This window comes from Nomascus leucogenys, chromosome 12 (assembly GCF_006542625.1).
Source record: "Nomascus leucogenys isolate Asia chromosome 12, Asia_NLE_v1, whole genome shotgun sequence".
NCBI classification, from domain to species: Eukaryota; Metazoa; Chordata; class Mammalia; order Primates; family Hylobatidae; genus Nomascus; species Nomascus leucogenys.
The window spans coordinates 8,163,652-8,184,534 of NC_044392.1; the positions used below are offsets into that span (position 1 = coordinate 8,163,652).

The 20,883-nt window shown below is 48.3% G+C and overlaps 1 protein-coding gene across 12 annotated transcripts in view; it reads left to right on the forward strand.

Annotated features, from left to right (window-relative positions):
• MACF1 (microtubule actin crosslinking factor 1) overlaps positions 1-20,883 on the forward strand; it is a 406,463-nt gene that overhangs the window by 12,058 nt on the left and 373,522 nt on the right. Inside the window, exon 1 of one of the 12 annotated variants that reach the window (XM_030823507.1) lies at positions 11,099-11,381. The exons of the other annotated variants lie outside the window; for them this stretch is intronic. Within the exon in view, the coding sequence (XP_030679367.1) occupies positions 11,288-11,381 (94 nt within the window). The 5' untranslated portion in view covers positions 11,099-11,287. Of the gene's footprint in view, positions 1-11,098; positions 11,382-20,883 lie in introns of those variants that run through there. 12 annotated transcript variants of the gene reach the window in all.

The window sequence follows — 20,883 nt, forward strand, 5'->3', positions numbered from 1 at the left end:
CCTTGTGATCCGCCCACGTTGGCCTCCCAAAGTGCTGGGATTACAGGTGTGAGCCATCGCGCCTGGCCGAGGGATTCTTTTCTTTTTTTTGAGACAGAGTCTCGCTCTTTTGCCCAGGCTGGAGTGCAGTGGTGTGATCTTGGCTCACTGCAATCTCTGCCTCCCGGGTTCTCCTGTCTCAGCCTCCTGAGTAGCTGGGATTACTGGCGTGCGCCACCACACCCGGCTAATTTTTGTATTTGTAGTAGAGACAGGGTTTCACCGTGTTGGCCAGGCTGGTCTCGAACTCCTGACCTCAGGTGGTCCACCCGCCTCGGCCTCCCAAGGTGCTGGGATTACAGGCATGAGCCACCGTGCCCAGCCCCGCCCCACTCCACTTCTAATGCCAATCACAAGACCCAGATTGTTTTCACCTGTGCTTCCGACTGACTGGCTATAAATTGGGTGCTGGCTGGGTGCAGTGACTCATACCTGTAATCCCAGCATTTTGAAAAGCCAAGGTAGGAGGCTCGCTTGAAGCCAGGAGTTCGAGACCAGCCTGGGTAATGTAGTGAGACCCTGTCTCTACAAAAAATAAAACAAAATTAGCCAGGCAGGAGAATCGCTAGAACCCGGGAGGTGGAGGTTGCGGTGAACTGAGCTCCCGCCATTGCACTTCAGCCTGGGCAACAAGAGTGAAATTTTGTCTCCAAAAAAAAGAAAAAAGAAAGAAATTAGCCAGGCATGGTGGTACACGCTTGTAATACCAGCTACTCAGGATGCTGAGGTGGGAGGATTGCTTGAGCCCGGGAAGTCGAGGCTGCAGGGAGCTGAGATTGTGCACTGCACTCTACCCTGGGCTACAGAGTGAGACCGGATCTCAAAACAAACAAAACAAAAACCACAAAACACACAGAGGATACAGGTGAAGAGATGCAGAGGGCAAGGGCGAGGTATGGAAGAAGGAATGTTCAGGAATCTTCACGAGTTGTTATCCTGGAAGCTCCCTGAATCTTAGGCCTTTCATGGAGACTTCCTTGGGTAGACATGATTGACAAACGTGTAGAAATGTGTTTGGGCAAAAAGGGTATGGTCTAACACTAACAGTGTGGAAACCCAGCAAAGCCTGGCTGTTCAGCTTCTCGAATTTTCTGTGCAGTATTCCTTCCCCCAGGGTATGGGGCAAGACTCCTGAAATAGGGGTCTCATGATTACAGTCAGAAATGTGGGGGAAGGCGGCTGGGCGCGGTGGCTCACGCCTGTAATCCCAGCACTTTGGGAGGCCGAGGCGGGCGGATCACGAGGTCAACAGATCGAGACCATCCTGGCCAACATGGTGAAACCCCGTCTCTACTAAAAATACAAAAAAATTAACTAGGCGTGGTGGTGCGCGACTGTAGTCCCAGCTACTCAGGAGGCTGAGGCAGGAGAATCACTTGAACCCAGGAGGAGGAGGTTGCAGTAAGCTGAGATCGCGCCTGGTGACAGAGTGAGACTCCGTCTCAAAAAAAAAAAAAAAAAGAAACGTTGGGGAAGGCTGAGAGTGGTGGCTCACACATATAATCCCAGCACTTTAGGAGGCTGAGGAAGGTGGATCACTTGACACCAGAAGTTCAAGACCAGCCTGAGCAACATAGTGAGACCACCATCTCCACAAAAAAAAAAAAAAAATTAGGTGTGGTGGTGCATGCCTGTAGTCCCAGCTACTTGGGGGTTGCCGAGATAGGAGGATCCCTTGAGCCCAGGAGGTCATGGCTGCAGTGAACTATGATTGTACCACTACACTCCAGTGTAGGCAACAGAGTGAGACGCTGTCTCAAAAAAAAAAAAAAAAATGGCTGGGTGCAATGGCACATGCCTGTAATCCTAACACTTTGGGAGGCCAAGGCAGGAGAATCACTTGAGTCTGGGATATCAAGACCTGCCTGGGCGACATAGTGAGACCTTGTCTCTACAGAAAATCGAAAAATAATCCAGGCGTAGTGGCACATACCTGCGGACCCAGCCACTCAGGAGGCTGAGGTGGGAGGATCATTTGAGCCAGGGAGATTGAGGCTGCAGTGACCCATGATCGCACCGCTGCAGCTGTGATCATCATCATCCAGCCTGGGTGACACAGTGAGACCCTGTCTCAAAAAAAAAAAAAAAAAAAAAATTGCAGGAAAGATTGAGTCCTGCTTTGGTAGGAAAAAGGAACAGGTGAAAGGAGGGCAGAAGGTCAGAAAGATTGTTTTCTAAGACTTGATTTGCTTTTGAGGTCTACGGTGCCTCAACATTACAGCAGAAAACTATGACAAGGGCTATAGAAGTTATGAGCCAGGAACTGTGGATGAAAAAACCCATATATTGCAACCCCACTTCTCCCTCCCCAGTTATGTATAAGAAAGTTCCGGTAGCTGGGTGCGGTGGCTCACGCCTGTAATCCCAGCTACTCGGAAGGCTGAGGCAGGAGAATCACTTGAACCGGGAGGCAGAGGTTGCAGTGAATCGAGACTGCGCCACGGCACTCCAGCCTGGGCAACAGAGCAGTGAGCTACAATTGTGCCACTGCACTGCAGCCTGGGCAACGGAGCAAAACTCTGTCTCAAAAACAAAAACTGAGGAAAGTAAAAGTATGTGATTACTGGAACTTTCTGATTTTTTTTTTTTTGAGATAGTCTTGCTCTGTCACCCAGGCTGGAGTGCAGTGGTATGATCTCAGCTCACTGCAACCTCTGCCTCCCGGGTTTAAGTAATTCTCCTGCCTTGGCCTCCTGAGTAGCTGGGATTACAAGTGCCCGCCACCACGCCCGGCTAATTTTTGTATTTATAGTAGAGACGGGGTTTCACCATGTTGGCCAGGCTGGTCTTGAACTCCTGACCTCAGGTGATCCACCCGCCTCAGCCTCCCACAGTGCTGGGATTACAGGTGTGAGCCACCCTGCCCGGCCTCTTCATGAGGGATTCTAACACCCAGATGTTCAGGCTCCAGGGGCAGTGTGTCCCTCCTAGTGTTGCTTGGCTGATCCTCTGGTCCTTCCAGCTTGAGGTTCAGGCTCTACTCCCAGAACACACAGAGCTAGGCTACAGCAAAGCTGGTTCTGTTCTGCCAGTATAATTAAACTAAATATCCAAAAAATGAGTTTCAAGGATTCAATCTTGACAGACTGAAGTCAAGTTGCAATAGGATTCAGGTCCTTAACATCATGGCGGGAGGATGGCACAGTGGCTCATGCCTCTAACCCCAGAACTTTAGGAGGCCAAGGTGGGTGGATCACTTGAGCTCAGGGGTTCAACATCGGCCTGGGTTACATGGCGAAACCCCATCTCTACAAAAAATACAAAAATTAGCTGGGTGTGGTGGTGTACACCTGTAGTACAAGCTATTTGGGGGACTGAGGCTAGAGGATCACTTGAGCCCGGGAGGTTGAGGCAACGGTGAGCCATGTTCATGCCACTGCACTCTAGCCTGGGTGACAAAGTGAAACCCTGTCTCAAAAAAAAAAAAAAAAAAAACAACTCATTGAGGGAATGAGTTCCGTTTTTGTTATAGGGGCCTGTGCCCCAGGACTGCCCTGATGCCGGTGAACTGCTTCACGTGACTCTGATCTCAACTGAGAGCATTGGCCACCACTCTCCAGGGCCTCTCCCGGCCTCAGTGATTTGTGCTTTTTCCAGGCTGCCTGTTAGTGCCCCTTTAGAGGTTTCTACCTTGAGGTGGTGTTGGATGGGGAGCTGTGGCTTCAAGTTAAGAGAAGTTTCATAGATTAAAAAAAAGCCACACCTCACAGTTTGGGGAACCTCCCAATTCCCCAAAGAGTATAGACTGCCTCAGAGGACCCACACAGGCTAAGACCCTGCCCTGCCTCAGAGCAGGAAGGGAGATTGGGTATGGTTCAGCAGGGCTCACATTAGCCTGATTCCTTCAAGAGTGAAGATAAAAACAGTTTTACTGGCAAGCTGGGAGACAGCAGAGGGGCCAATACCTTTTATAACTACTATTGTTAGGTTCCGAATACCAGCCTTGGCGCTCAGCATCTTACATGCTGTATTTGACCTAATCCTCAAAACAACTTTAGGAGGCAGATGTGCTACAGCAGAGGAAGCAGAAACTCAGAGAGTTTGGTAACTTGCTCAAGGTCTCCCAGCCAGTAAGGGGCCAAGCTTGGAATGGTGCTGGCTCTGCCTAGGGCAACCCACTGCCTCCCCCATTACAAGAACAGTAGTTTAATAACAGCTAACATCTGTATAGCACTTCAAGGTTCACAGAGTGCCTTAACACCCATTATCTCTACTGTGCCTTGGGAAGCCGATGCGGTGAGGCCTTCCACGCCCCTTTGGGATAGCTGCCTGTCAGGGGTCCAGCCTCTGCTCATTTCTCCCAAGAAGCACTGGAGATTATTTGGAATTGGCTCTGACAAGCCATGGGAGGGGCCTAAGGAAAGGCTGAGGTGGAGTGACTTGGCCAGTTGCTATGGTAACCCAGATGGCTGAGTAACCATTTTGAGGGTTGCTATGGTGATGGGCTGCTGGTGGCAGGGATCTTGTCTTCCTGGGTGGCTGGCACCCTCCAGGCCTCTTAAATTGAGATGTTGCACTTTCTGAACAGAAGAGGGCAGCATGAGAGCAGGCAAAGGCTTCTTACCCCAGAGCGGATTTGGGAACTTGAGGCAAAGCTTAGAAAGGGTTTCTAGGAGCTGGGCAGAAAGGGAGCTATGGCTGGTGCCCAAGAGGCTGATGGAGCTTCACTTCTGAGTCTAGAACTAGGTAATTTTCTTCCAAGAGCTGGTCAAAGGATAATGCCTGGGGCTGCCCCTTCAGTGCCTGGCATCAGCTACTATTGGGGAATATAAAAGGCACAGCAGACAGCTACCCTTGCAAGGAGGAATGGAGAGAATATGTGCATGTGTGCACACACACACTCACTACTAGCAAATAATTTCTTTTTTTTCTTTTTTTTGAGACGGAGTTTCACTCTTGTTGCCCAGGCTGGAATGCAATGGCACGATCTAGGCTCACTGCAACCTCTGCCTCCTGGGTTCAAGCGATTCTCCTGCCTCAGCCTCCCAAGTAGCTGGGATTACAGGTGCCCACCATCACGCCCGGCTAATTTTTTGTATTTTTAGTAGAGACGCGGTTTCACCATATTGGTCAGGCTGGCCTCGAACTCCTGACCTCAGGTGATCTGCCCACCCCGGCCTCCCAAAGTGCTGGGATTACAGGCATGAGCCACCGCGCCTGGCCTAAGAATTTCTTTATAAAGCATCAGTTAACACATAAAATAATGCAGCATGAACCAAAGGTGAAGAAGAGCTGGGAATAAACTTTCTAGAGGTTGAGGAAGGAGCACTAGCAGAAAGAGAAATAATTTTGTACTTCCCTCTTTCCTCCCTACACATGAAGTACCCTCAGCCCTTGACCACTGAGTGGACACTGAGTTGGATTCTCAATTGTCTTGAATCAGATCTGGCTCCCTCCCCCAACCCCCATAAGAGTTCAGTGAGGCATCCATTCCTTCAGCAAATATTTATTGAACATCTACTATGTGCAAAGTATTGTGTTAGGCCCAATGATGAAGAAAGATGAAATAGATGTCTTTGCCCTCAAGAACCTATGAAGTAGGAGGTTAAGGAGGCAGTGATACAGACATCCACAGTACATGTAGCTGGAGTTCAAGACCAACATAGTGAGACCCTGTCTCTATAAAAATTTTTTTTAAAAAGCCGGGCACGGAAGTTCACACCTGTAATCCCAGCACTTTGGGAGCCTGAGGCAGGCCGACTACTTGAGCCCAAGAGTTTGAGATCAGCCTGGACAGCATGGTGAAATCCTGTCTCTACAAACAGTACAAAAATTATCTGGGCGTGGTGGCACCTGCCTGTAGTCCTAGCTGCTGGTGTGTTAGTTGGTGGGCACGCTGAAGCAGGAAGATTGCTTGAGCCTAAGAGGCAGAGGTGTCAGTGAGCTGAGATTGTGCCACCGCACTCCAGCCTGGGTAATAGAGTAAGACGCTGCCTCTAAATAAATAAATAGAAAAAAAATTTCATGTCATTTGGGGTGAACTTTCTTTTTTTTTTTTTTTTTTTTTTGAGATGGAGTCTCGCTCTGTCGCCCAGGCTGGAGTGCAGTGGCGCAATCTCGGCTCACTGCAAGCTCCGCCTCCCGGGTTCACGCCATTCTCCTGCCTCAGCCTCTCCGAGTAGCTGGGACTACAGGCGCCCGCCACCATGCTAATTTTTTGTATTTTTAGTAGAGACGGGGTTTCACCGTGGTCTCGATCTCCTGACCTCGTGATCCGCCCGCCTCGGCCTCCCAAAGTGCTGGGATTACAAGCGTGAGCCACCGCGCCCGGCCTGGGGTAAACTTTCAAGGTAGATTTCAGTAGGTGGAGTTGGGGGATGGGACATTCTAGGCAAAGCCTCGGAGTCTGATTATAGGGAAAGGAGGTACACACAAGGGTGTCATAGGAGATCAGCCTGAAAAGGAAGATATATGTCTAAATATGGAAGACTTGGAATTCCAGGCTTAGATAAGGGATGCTGTGAGACAAACATACTCTCTCCTTAAATACTCTAGCCTTCCAGCTAGTCAGTAGTGACAGACAGCCAAGTATTTTAGGATCCTCTGGTTCACTCATTCATGCATTTAATCAAAAATTTAGGCTGGGTGCGGTGGCTCATGCCTGTAATCCCAGAACTTTGGGAGGCTGAGGTGGGCGGATTACCTGAGGTCAGGAGTTTGAGACTAGCCTGGCCAACAAGGCGAAACCCCATCTCTACTAAAAATACAAAAATTAGCCGGGGGGTGGTGGCGGGCACCTGTAATCTCAGCTACTAGAGAGGCTGAGGCAGGAGAATAGCTTGAACTCGGGAGGTGGAGGTTGCAGTGAGCCCAGATTGCGCCATTGCACTCTAGTCTGGGTGACAGAGTGAGACTCCGTCGCAAATAAATAAATAAATAAAAGTAAACAAATATACAAACGTGTGTGTGTGTGTGTGTGTGTGTGTATGTATATTTTTAGAGACTGAATTTTGCCATGTTACCCAGGCTGGTCTTGAACTCCTGGGCTCAAGCGATCCTCCTGCCTCGGCCTCCCAAAGTGTTGGAATTACAGGTGTGAGCCACCATGCATAGCATTAAAGAAATAGTTGGCCAGGTGTGGTGGCTCACGCCTGTAATCCCAGGACTTTGGGAAGCCGAGGTGGGTGGATTACCTGAGGTCAGGACTTCAAGACTGGCCTGGCCAACAAGGTGAAACCCCATCTCTACTAAAAATACAAAAATTAGCTGGGCGTGGTGGCGGGCGCCTGTAATCCCAGCTACTTGAGAGGCTGAGGCAGGAGAATCACTTGAACCCAGGAGGTGGAGGTTGCAGTGAGCCGAGATCACGCCATTGCACTCCAGCCTGGGTGACAGAGCGAGACTCTGTCTCAAAAAAAAAAAAAAAGTTAAACCAATATACAAATGTGTGTGTGTGTATATGTATATTTTTAGAGACTGAATTTTGCCATGTTGCCCAGGCTGGTCGTGAACTCCTGGGCTCAAGCAATCCTCTGGCCTCAGCCTCCCAAAGTGTTGGGATTACAGGTGTCATCAGCCACTATGCATAGCATTAAAGAAATAGTTGGCTGGGTGCGGTGGCTCACTCCTGTAATCCCAGCACTTCGGGAGGCCAAGGTGGGTGGTTCACGAGGTCAGGAGATCTCGAGACCATCCTGGCTAACACGGTGAAACCCCGTCTCTACTAAAAATACAAAAAATTAGCCGGGCGAGGTGGCGGGCGCCTGTAGTCCCAGCTACTCGGGAGGCTGAGGCAGGAGAATGACGTGAACCCCCGGGGGCGGAGCCTGCAGTGAGCCAAGATCGCACCACTGCACTCCAGCCTGGGCGACAGCGAGACTCCGTCTCAAAAAAAAAAAAAAAAAAAGAAACAAAGAAAGAAAGAGCAAGGAAGGAGAAACAGTTAATGAGTGCCCTATATGTGCCAGATCATTTGCTAGGTGCTAAGGATCCTGTGGTGAATTAGACGACAAACAGTCCCAGCCCTCAGGGCGCTTACGATTTAGTAAGGATGAAAGACACTGTACCATAACTTCAAGTGTGATGAGTATTACCAAAGGGTAGAGGAGGACCTATTAATTGGAGGAGGGGGGGTCAAGGAAGGCTTTCCCCTGGGGAGTTTCAGCAGAAGCATGGGTAGGAGTGAGCCAGGCCAAAGGAGAGTGATGAAGGGTTATAATCTGGGAGGAAAGTCGGTTGGATGGCCCTGAGGCGAGATAACACATTAGAGGCGCTGAAAGAAATAGAAACTGGCAGGGCTTTAGGGATAGGGGCATTTGATTAGGCTTTAATTGGGAGGACACCAAGGATAAAGGGCTTTAATTTCCTTGTATTACTCTTCTCCTCCACTAGATGCCCTTCCGAGTACATCCTTCTGCTTCCTCCATTGCAGCCTTCTTAGAAATGCAGCAGCAGTCTCACCCATCAGGAGCAAAAGAAAATCAAAGACCAAAAGGAGAAAGGCTCAGAGCTTTTGCGACTGTGTGGTCTGGCTATAAATTTAGACTGTTGCTTGAAAGAAGCGAAAAACCTCCCCTTCATAGACTTCCTTCTTCCCATCCCCCCTGGCAGCCGCTTTGTTCCTCTAGCCTTGTAAAATTTTCTCTGTATAAAACAGGAACATCAGCCAAACATGTGGACTTCCCCACTTTCCATTCATTAAAAGAATGCATTATTTCAAAATCTCCTGGGAGCATTTAAATGCAAATTTTGTCAAGAAAGCAATTTGAGTCTTAAGAGAAGCCCTCTAGCCACAACCCAAAGCAGAAGTTTCTTCTTTGATTAATGTATTTCTTAAAAGGAATCTCAACCCCTTGCCTTCTCCCCGAAACCCACCCAGGTCTTCTCTGATTCTCAAAGCGGACTCTTCCCCTTTTTGCCCCTGTTCTTTCTTCACCTTTGGTAAGCATCAGTCACACATCTTGAGGAACCTGCTCACAAAGTGGCGCGTATAGCAGCCCCAGGAGGGAATGGAGGGACTTTTCTATGTAGTGTAATGGACATAAGGAGGCAGATGTCTGTGTGGGGGCGAGATGTCTGTGTGGAGGTGTTTGTATGCGTGATTTCTGTCTGGGCCTTCTTAGCCCTGCTGGTATAAAATAATATGGGAAATGCAGATGACTCAGCACTGACACAGTCAAGATCCCCAGAGTTAGCATTTCTATATTCTCTGCTGTTTACGAAAAATGTGCTTGTGCCATCAATTAGCAACTCATCCTGCATTTTCCACTAAAAGCCTTTTACTGAAAAATACATATACTTCAAACTTATTCCCCTTCTTTTTGTAAACTGAGCTCATTAGCAGCTGACACCAAACTGAGAACTAGTTTTTTTTGTTTGTTTGTTTTAGCACGAAGGATTAAACTGGAAGGAAATTAGCATTTGTCTAAGGATCCTCCCTGTCCTCTTTCAGGCCCTTCCCTGCATGATCTTCATGCCCACAACTTGGGCAGGCCAGCAACACTTGATGGGAAAAGATATGATTAATGACTTGCTCACCTGATTTCTGATCAGGGTGTGGTGTGGAAACAACCAGCGTGCACCTATTAGCGAAAAGCGTCATTTTTTTTTCTTGTTACGAATGTGCTGAGCATTGACCAAAATACCTGGCACTACTCACAAGGTACAAAAACACCTTCCCTAGCCTGGGGTTAAGAAGTTTCTCCTTCAAACTCTTGAGAATGGGAACTGGAATGGAAGCCCAAGTCCCAATTTTGGTTGCTCAGTGTTGCATGAATTCTTTTTTTACTTGCTAATGTGCCCTTATTGTGAGATCAGCCAGTGTAACTTCTTACTCACAACCACCTCTCCAGACCTCCTGAAAAATCAAGTCAACAGGGGAGGATAACTGCTGAATGGGGGATGGCGGGCACAACGTGTCACCTACATTGACCAGAGTTCTTCATTCACTGCTCATGGCTCCAGCGCACTCCATGAATATTGGGATTCTATGATACACAACCGAATGTTGGATCAAATGATGTTGGGAGCTCTGTCCTCAAAATGGCCCCCAATACATCCCTACCCATTTCCAGTTTCCTTTCTTTACTCTTTCCTTTCCCCTGATGACAAAGAATAATTGGCTTCCCCTTTTCTTCCCTGACCAGCTATGCTCCAGAGTCCTTTCTTTGTTCCCTAACGGTCCTGGTTCCGTCTCAGGTTCCCACATTTCTCCCTTTTGATCTCTGTCTCTCTGTTCAGATGGCTGTCACAGTTTAATAATCCTGGAGGGTGTATCCCCCACAGATTTATGTCTCCCTGTCTCTCCTCTTATTCACCCCATAGTGCAGTCAGAATCCCTTTTTCGTGCCTCCCCTGGCTTGTCATTTCTCAGGCTCTGGCTCCTTGGCCTGGTTTACTTCATGGTGCTGGATCTGCCCCGTCACTTCTCGTTCAGCTTCTTGTTTCTGGGAAACCCTTTGTTCCCGGGCTTCTTTGTGGGCTCAGTGTCCTCCGGCCCCACACTGCAGCCCTGTCTGGATCTTGCCCTTGTCCTTGTTCTGACCGCGTCTAGCCCTGGGATCTGAGGCATCGTGGTCTTTTGCCCTCTGCTTTCCCTTCAGTTTCTCCAGGTCCTTCTCCAGCAGCCGCACAGGCCCCGCTGGGTTTCTCTCCAGCCAGGGGGCTCCCTCCTTTGTCCCGCTCCCGGCGGCGTAGGTCAGCGCTGACTGGGGCTCCCGCCCGCCCTGTGGAGCCCGCCCGAGTCTCCCTGTCGTTCGGCCGGCCCAGCCTTTCATCCTGACGCGCGGGGCCTCCTACCCAGCGGGACTCCCGCGTGGGCCGGCCTCTTGCGCCCCTCGGCTCGGGCCCCAGTCCGGGCCGGGCGGGGTTCGGCAGCCCCTGGGGGACCCGTGTGGGCAGCCCGGGCCCAGCCGGCCGCAGCCTGGGGTCGAGGACTCGCCGGGCCCCGGAGGCGGCGGGGAGAGGGGGCGGGGAACGGGCCGGGCCTGGCGCTCCTGACAGGAGGAGCCGCTGCCGCCGCCCGCCGCCGCGGGCGCGCCGGGGCGGGCTGAGGGAGGAGCGGAGCCGAAGGGTGAGGAGGCGGAAACGGGAGCCGGGACCGGCGGAGCGCGAGCGGGCCGGCTGCGAGCGGACTGAGGAGCGGAGCGCGACTGCCGGGCCGGGCGAGGCGGGCGGACGGCGGCGAGCGAGGGCGCAGTCGCCGTCTCTGAGACGCACAAAGGGCCGAGGCTGGGGCCGCCGCCGCTTCAGCGCGCGGGCCTGGAACCGGCAGCCCCCGGGGCTCGGGGAGAACGCGGTGCGGGCGGCCATGGCCGGCTACGTGCCGGGTCAGCAGCCGGCCAACCGCAGCCAGGAGAAGGAGTTCGTGCAGGCGTACGAGGATGTGCTGGAGCGCTACAAAGGTAGGGCCGGGGACTGGCCGGCGCTGAGGCCCGCGGGCCGGCGCAGCGTGGCCTTCTGAGCCGGTCGGCTCGGCCGCTGCAGGTGGGGCGGCCGGGCGGGGTCGCACCCACTGCGCGGGGCTTGGCCCTGAGCTGCTGCCTCTCGGGGCCAGTTTATTTACAGAGTTGAGATAAGCCTTCGGAACCCGCTCCCGGGGCAGTCGGCGCGCTAAGAGCGCCAGTTACATGATTTGCCCTATTATCCGGCCCCAGCTGGAAGGAGGCGAGACGAGGCGCTGGCGTGGAGACCGGCCGCCGTGGGGAGTTGCTGGGGAGGAGGAGGAGGAGGAGTTGGGCGCGGGAGAAACCACCCGCTCTGCTCTGGGTGCGAGCTTCCTCCCAGAGGGGCTCGGACCTCTGTGTGCCCGCGAAGAGTCCCTCCCTCGCCCCCTTTTGTCTCGGATGAGTCGCGTGGAAGCCGAGGTTGGAAAGCACCTTGGTGTCTTTGGGGTGGGGTGGGCAGCGGTGTGGGTGAGTGTGCAGTTTTTGGTGGCGAGGCCTTCCCCCGCCCCCGCCGTCTCCCCGGGGGTCTGGGCCTGCTGGAGGTAGGGGTCTATTTGTTTTTTTCCTCCCACATAAAGATTTGCCTTGGAGCTCGGATTTCAGCCCTGAAGGCTCTCTTGCGAGACGCTTCTGCAAGTTAATGCCTAATCTGCGCCTTGGGTGTATGGGGAGAAAGTTTTGACAGACAGAGGGCCTGTGGACTGCATTTCCCTAACTGCTGTAGGTGCCCCTGAGTGGAAGCCAGGGATGCGTGGCCTTGGGAGGCCCTTGCCTTGATCTTTAACATCCGGTTCTGGGATTTTGCTTTGGGTGGCAGTTGTGCTTTCCACAGACGGGGAGATTTTCCCAGAAACGACACAGGCAGCACTTTTCCCCATTTTATTTAGCTCGGGCCCTTGTGACTAGGCCCTTAGTTTCTTTTTATCTGAAGGAGAGGAAACTTCAGCCCCTATGACTGAGTCCAGCGTACTTGTTTACAGCACCTACCCAGTGAAGGGAAACTAATGAAGAAGCTGTAAAACGCTCCCCCTCTCCCCCCGCCCCCTTTTTTTTTCTTGTGGCATTGGAACTCTGCTTGGGAATGCAGCAGGAAAAAAAATAGAGATGAAATGCGAAAAAGGACCTACTAGGGTTTCTGCTTGTTCCCTCTGCATCAACTCCTGTAAACTGCCCAGCTTTTCCTGCCTGCAGCAAGTTTTCTGTCAACCCCCTGTGGTCTTTCTTTTTAAGAAATGTGGTTCATTTCGGAGCACAAAGAAGTTAGATTGTGCTGCTGAACTTCATTGAAAAAATGCTGCTCAGTGAATGGTTGCATTAAGTTTCTTTTGCAGGCTTTTGAGTAACACTGCTCTCTTCAGAGAGAGAAGATACATTAGGACCGTCCCGGGCTGTGACAGCTTCAAACCGGCAGAATTAAGGCCCAAAATAGGTGAAGAAATCTCAGTACCTCACTGGATGGTAGTACTGGTGACCTCCAGCGGAAAGGAAGTTGGACTCCTAGCAAATGAGGCTGGGAAAGGAGGAGGCAGTAGGGCTTGTTCCAGGAGAGACCTCTTTTGTTCGGTTTTTTTTGTTAGCTGTCTCACTCAGTTTGGCTTTCCTCTGAAGGACCTTGATCAGGTGTGTAAGAACTTAATCCTTCCCAGACACAGGTCTCTTTCTTGAGGGGACGAATGAGTTAAAAATGGTTGCCCAAAGTAAATTACCTCGAGTTGTATAAGGTGGTCGTGCAGTCTGCTCTTATGATCGGTGCAGAACAATCTCTCTTCCCCCCACTGCACCATTCTCACTGGGAAGTGTGAGAGGCTTAGCATCTGGGCCTTTGTTACTTTGCTTATGGAATTCCTGCATTTTCCAGACTTAGAAATCCCCGTACTACCTTAATAGGAGAACAGTTTGTCTAAGCAGAGGAGTGAGCTGGAATCTATAGAGTGACCAGGGGAAGGAGTTTGTGAGGATCATGCAAAGTATTGGTTTTGGAAAGAGATGGGAAAATAGATATTGATGATGGTGGGGTGTTCTAGACCCTTATTGGCTGGTCACCACATTACTTGGATCTCTCTCTGCTGCTATTAATTTGTAGTCACCTCATTCTACAGACTGAAGCAGGATTTTTATATGCAGAAGGAGAGCTACAATTTTCAGCTGCCTAAACTGCCCCTAGGGCCAAGGGGAGAAGGGCAGTAACGTATTTGGAGTGTGAGGGAAGCAGAGCTGTGGGTAGTGCAGCTGCATTAGGAATGGTAGTCAAGTATGGGTTTTCCAGAACTGTGCTTGGCAACCATTTTTTTTTCTGTGTGGTGGCAGTGAGCATGGTCTTGGCAGGATTAGATGATTCAGCATGGAAATAAATGCTCTCCCTTATTTCCTAAATGTCCCAAAGGTTCTTTCAGATAGCTGGCCAGTAAACAGGAGGCATTAGATAATAATGCTGGATTCTAACAGTTCAGAGTGGGCAGCAGCCAAGAGAACCAGGATATATCCTTCCATTTCCCCAATTCTCTGACAGTCATTAAAATCTCTCTTGGAGGTGACACAATGTTAGATGCCAGAATTCTGAATGAGATCTGGTTCCTGCCCTTGGTTATTCCATCTAGTAAGGGAACACTTGCAAACAAGTAGTTATCATACTGTGATAAGTGCTAGAACAGAGATACTATGGAAGCCAGAGGAAGGCTGAAACCCTATTTGGGTTTACCTGGGAGATTTGACAAAGGAGGTGACACGAGGGGTTTTTTTTTTTTTTTTTGAGATGGAGTCTCACTCTGCTGCCCAGGTTGGAGTGCAGTGGCACGATCTCGGCTCACTGCGAGCTCCGCCTCGCGGTTCACGCCGGAGGAAATTAAGAAGGAATAGTCAGGGAGGTAGGAGAACCAGGATTTTATTCCTCTCCTAGGATAGAGACCAACTCTACTGAAGAAGCAGGTCACATATGAGCATAGTTTTAGGTTTTAAAGAGGTGGTTAAAAACCAGCACACTTGGTTGATGGTGGTTGGTTCAGACGGAATTAGACTTTTGTTTTCACAAAGCTTTAAGGACTAAATAGTCTTTACTTGCTGGGCTGGGCTAGGAATAAAGGAGAACATTCACATTTCAACATTGGTAACATCTATCTGGTACTTATGAAATTCAGAATTGTCACTGAGTGTTGTGGGTTATACGAAGCTAGTTAGGACCAATTTTCATTTATCCTAGTGCGGAAAATAACATAAAACTTACTGCACAGAGGGTTACAAGTGAAGAGTGCATATTACTTAATGTACAAAATTGATATCGTAGAAAGACTATGCTTTGGATTTCTTCTGTTTTGGGCTCTAGTCCTAGTTTTTGCCAGTTAATTTCTACCGTGTGACCTTGGAAAAGGTTTCTCTGATCTTTCAGGTTTCTCATCTGTTAAAATAGGGATGATAATACTAATTTCTTGGGATTCATGAGAATATAAATGAGCTCTGGGCATATATTTGTCCTTTAATGTTTCATTTTATTTTACTTTATTTTGAGGTGGAATCTTGCTCTGTTGCCCAGGCTGGGGTGCAGCAGCGCGATCTCGCCTCACTGCAACCTCTGCCTCCCGGGTTCAAGCAATTCTCCTGCCTCAGCCTCCTGAATAGCTGGGATTACAGGTGCACGCCACCATGCCTGGCTAATTTTTTCTGTATTTTTTTAGTAGAGATGGGGTTTCACCATGTTGGCCAGGCTGGTCCTGAACTCTTGACCTTGTGATCCGCCTGCCTCAGCCTCCCAAAGTGCTAGGATTACAGGCGTGAGCCACCGCGCCCGGCCTATTTTATTTTTTAACTCTTTTCTCTCTTTTTGTTTTTTCTATCTCCTACTAGAAGGAACCTTTAATGTTTAGAAAAACGTTGATTTATATCTTATTTAAGCTTTATAATATCTTGAAGGACAGTATTACACAGATGAATAAATTTAGGCATAGAGACTTAAAATTACTGTCTAAGAGCCAGGCTCCAGATTTCTGGGTGAAGGTTTCACACTGTGTCACAGAAGAAAGTTTTAAAATCACAGTAGATGACTTGGGTTAAGTGAGATAATTGTGAAAATGCTTTAATTGTTAGTATCATTATTGTTGTTAGTTTTAGTTTCTGAAGTATAGTCACACACTTTAAGTGACATACATTTCCAGATCTCTGCACTGTGGAGAATTTCTTTTCCCCTTATTATGGGAGAAATTTTTTTTTTCTTTTCTTTTTTTTTTTTTTTTTTTGAGATGGAGTCTCGCTCTGTGGCCCAGGCTGGAGTGCAGTGGCGCAATCTCGGCTCACTGCAAGCTCCGCCTCCCGGGTTCACGCCATTCTCCTGCCTCAGCCTCTCCGAGTAGCTGGGACTACAGGCGCCCACCACCACACCCGGCTAATTTTTTGTATTTTTAGTAGAGACGGGGTTTCACCGTGGTCTCGATCTCCTGACCTTGTGATCCGCCCGCCTCGGCCTCCCAAAGTGCTGGGATTACAAGCGTGAGCCACCGCGCCCGGCCTGGGAGAAGTTTTATGATATATAAGTCACATTGAAATTTTCATACAAAAATAATACAAAATAAAATAAAATACAAAAAAATACAAGAAATAAATACAAAAATAATTTTTAAAATAGTACAAAATGATGATATTTTGTTAACACAGTGATTGGAAAATATGGGCTGAGGATTTGGGATTGTTTACCTAAGTAACGCTCTGAAGCAACCTCTTGGTTATATGTAGATTCAGCTTATTTATCCTTTTTAGTGGATGTTGTTCTTTTTTTTTTTCTTTGTGACAGGGTCTTGCTTTGTTGCCCAGGCTAGAGTGCAGTGTGGTGAGATCAGGGCTCACTGCAGCCTCCACCTCTCAGGCTCAAGTGATCTTCCCACCTTAGCCTCCCAAGTAGCTGGGACTAACAGGCATGTGCCACCGTGCCTGGCTAATTTTTAAGTATTTTGAAGAGACAAGGTCTCACTATGTTGCCCAGGCTGGTCTCAACCCCCTGGCCTCAAGTGATCATCCCTCCTTGGCTGAGTGCTGAGATTACAGGCTTGAGCCACCGTGCCTGGCCTACACTCAGTTTTTAAGTTACTTTTTAGAACAAAGTCCTAGAGTTGGAGTGGATAGTTTTTAGCCAGAACAAAAGAGTAATTGCTACTTCTGGACGTGAACACTGTTAATTCAGAAAGTGAGTCAAGTCTGTCTGCTGGGAAATCACAAGTTTTGGCCACATTCATGCTGTTGAAATAATAAAATGTGTCCATGTGCTAACAGTGCTTATGGGAGCTACTGCCTTGTCTTGGGCTTGTTGGCAAGTGACGTAATACAAACCAGGGAAATGCACCAGCTTAAGCCTATTATACTGGTATTTTTCAGTGCCAATTCCATGTTTAAGAGATCATGGTGGAAAGAATACTTCAGAGTGCATATCTGAGAACAGAAACATCCCAAGATCAAAAGTCACAAATGAACAATTATAGATTATAAGGAGTCTGTTGTGTTTTCTCAGTGTTCTTGAAAACAGCCAGTCTTTACTCCTTTTTCTAAGTAAGGTTGGCCCTTTCAGCTTCTGATAATTATATATTGAGCCATGTTGTGACTAGGTTGTATGGAATGCTAGAGCTCCTGTTTTTACTCTCATGGTTTTGATTGGAGTTGAAGCCTCTCTTGTATGGCTTCTACTGGTGGCATTTACTAATTTTCTGGCCTGGTAAATGGCTTGTGGTAGCTAAGAATGGTTATTCCAGTTTTTTGGAGACAGGGTCACCCATGCCAGAGTGCAGTTGGTACCATTGTGTAGCCTGCTCTAACCTGAAACTCCTGGGCTCAAGTGATCCTCCCATCTCAGCCTCCTGAGTAGCCAGGATTAAAGGTGCATGCCACCATGCCCAGCTAATTATTTTATTTATGTATTTATTTATTTATTTTTTTGGAGACGGAGTCTCACTCTGTCACCCAGGCTGGAGTGCAGTGGTGCCGTGTTGGCTCACTGTAAGCTCCGCCTCCCAGGTTCATGCCATTCTCCTCTCTCAGCCTCCCAAGTAGCTGGGACTACAGGCGCCCGCCACATGCCCGGCTAATTTTTTGTATTTTTAGTAGAGAGGGGGTTTCACCGTGTTAGCCAGGATGGTCTCGATCTCCTGACCTTGTGATCCGCCTGCCTCGGCCTCCCAAAGTGCCGGGATTACAGGCGTGAGCCACCACACCGGGCAATTATTTTATTTTTTTTATAGAGATGGGGTCTTGCAATGTTTTCTAGGCTAGTCTCGAACTAGCTTCAAGCCATCCTCTTGCCCTGGCCTCCCGAAACGCTGGGATTTCAGGTGTGTGTCTTCTGAAAGTAGCCAGTTTGTTACTTCTAATGAAATATTTTTTCTTCCAGAGCTTCTCAGTTTCTGAAGTAAATTAGAATTAATCTCTGATTCTTTGTCTCTTTCAGGGCTTTTCATAATTTGACTTACTCTGCACACCCAACTATACTAACTGTTACTGCCTAACACAGCTCTCTTCTCCATTTGGACTGGTCTTAGCAACCTTAGCAACCCTTCCCCCTGTGTCCTGTGCCTTTGTTTACATTCTCTTTTCCAGGAATGCCCTCTCCCTTCCTGATTATTCAAATCTTTTTTTTTTTTTTTTGAAACAGAGTCTCGCTCTGTTGCCCAGGCTGGAGTGCAGTGGCATGATCTTGGCTCACTGCAGCCTCCACCCCTGAGTTCAAGTGATTCTCCTGCCTCAGCCTCCTGAGTAGCTGGGATTACAGATGCATGCCACCATGCCCAGCTAATTTTTGTATTTTTTAGTAGAGACGGGGTTTCACCATATTGGCCAGGCTGGTCTCAAACTCCTGACTTTGTGATCTGCCTGCCTCGACCTCCCAAAGTGCTGGGATTATAGGCATGAGCCATTGTGCCTGGCCGCAGTAAAGTCTTTAAAAGATTTTTATTAAAGAAGTAAGATGTAATCCCAGCATTTTGGGAGGCCAAGGTGGGCGGATCACTTGAGGCCAGGAGTTCGAGACCAGTCAACACAGTGAAACCCTGTCTCTACTAAAAATACAAAAATTAGTCAGGCATGGTGGTGCAATCCCGTGGTCCCAGCTACTTGGATGGCTGAGGCACAAGAATTACTTGAACCTAGGAGACAGAGGAGACTGCATTAAGCCAAGATCGCACCACTGCACTCCAGCCTGGACAACAGAGCAAGACTTTATTGCAAAAAAAAGAAAAGGACTTTGTTCTAGAAAAGTCCTGGGATGAAGGGTAATTCTTTTTCAAGGCAAATCTTCTAGAAAAGAATTAGCAATGTTAGTATCTAAACTTAATTCCCTGTACCTGCCCAAAATGTTCTCAAATACAACCCTCTCTTCTTTAACAGTCATCCCTAGAGCTGGGCATAGTCCCAGTTTCTAAGAAGGCTGAAGTAGGAGGATCGCTTGAGTCCAGGAGTTTGAGGCTACAGTGAGCTATCATCACCCCACTATACTCCAGCCTGGGCAACAGAGCAAGACCCTATCTCAAAAAAAAAAAAAAAGCAAAAACGTCATCCCTTAATCTAACCTCATGACTCAATTACAATGCAGCTTCCCAGAGAGTAGATTTCCACTGTCATCCATCATTTACATAACCTCTTCATTAATCCTGCCCATCACATAAAACTCAAATTCTTCCTACTGGCATTCCAGACCCTCCTCTCCCTACCCCTAATCTCAATATCATTCTTTCAGTGCTTCTAAGTGGCTCACCCATCTCCCTAATACCACTTTCCCCATCATGGTATCTGCTTATAGGTACTAGTAGAATATAGTGCACACAGTGAGCTTATTCATGGTTGTTGACTGACTAAAAAGCACAGAAAAAAAAAAATCACTTCCTATATGTCTCAATACAACATGTTCCTGCAGGTTGAAAACTATAAACTCGGCCGGGCGCGGTGGCTCATGCTTGTAATCCCAGCACTTTGGGAGGCCGAGGCGGGCGGATCACGAGGTCAGGAGATCGAGACCACGGTGAAACTCCGTCTCTACTAAAAATACAAAAAAATTAGCCGGGCGTGGTGGCGGGCGCCTGTAGTCCCAGCTACTCAGAGAGGCTGAGGAAGGAGAATGGCGTGAACCCGGGAGGCGGAGCTTGCAGTGAGCTGAGATCGCGCCACTGCACTCCAGCCTGGGTGACGGAGCGAGACTCCGTCTCAAAAAAAAAAAAAAAAAAAAAAAAGAAAACTATAAACTCTTCAAGCTAAAAACTTGAAAGCTAAAACTAAAACTTCAAGCTAAAACTAAAAACACTTCAAGCAAGCCCTTTCTTTTCATCAACACAAAGGAATTGTGTTTATTGTTCTGAATAAAAATCACTATAGAAATTTGCCATGGTAAGAGGGAATCCAACATAAATCTGGCAATGCTCTTGTCTAAAAGAAAGATGCTGACTGACCAATTATTTAATTAGTCTTAGGTGACTACTCAAATCATCCCTGATAATTGGAACATTCCTGATGGTTGACACATGGCCATACAGAAGAAAGCAATTTTGAACAGAGAAAAATAAAAGCTTGTGCCCAATGAAAGCAGACTTACACTATAACACAATTTTAGGTAGCCACAGCAAGTGGAGGATATCAGATCCCAGGTAAGCAAAAAAGATCCCATCCTTGGCCAGGTACGGTGGCTCACGCCTGTAATCCCAGCACTTTGGGAGGCCAAGGTGGGTGGATCACCTGAGGTCAGGAGTTTGAGACCAGCCTGGCCAACTTGGCGAAACCCCATCTTTACCAAAAATACAAAAATTAGCCGGGTGTGGTGGTACATGCCTGTAGTGCCAGCTACTTGGGAGGCTGAAGCAAGAGAATTGCTTGAACCCAGGAGGTGGAGGTTATAGTGAGCCCAGATTGTGCCACTGTACTCCAGCCTGGGTGACAGAGTGAGACTCCATCTTAAAAAAAAAAAAGGTCCCATCCTTGCTCACTCCATTCTCTCCCAAGCATCTACTTGTTGGTCAGCTTGCCTCTCCATCCCCTGCCCCTACACACCCCCCACCCAACAATCACAGAAAGCATATTATCTAAAGCTCTGTATACTTTCCTGTATTTTTTACAATTTTCCACATTAATGTGTTCATAATATGAAAAGAAATTATTCAAAAATATAACTCAAAGTCCGTGACTCTAAAAATAACATATGCACTGATATGCTCGCCCCTTTGCCCTTCTCTCAAGAGAAATTCCCTGCCAATTAATCCACATACATAAGAAGTATAAAAAGTCGCTACACTAAAAGAGCATGAGACTTCATTATGGAAACACAGTAGTCCCAGCTATTTGGGAGGCTGAGACAGGAGGATCACGAGTCCAGGAGTTTGAGGCTACAGTGAGCTGTGATCACGCCATTGCACTTCAGCCTGGATGACAGAGGAAATACTAAATACTAATTTTAGAGTAATCAGAGAAAGCTGCATGAAGAATAAATTAATAAGTATTTATTGAATGT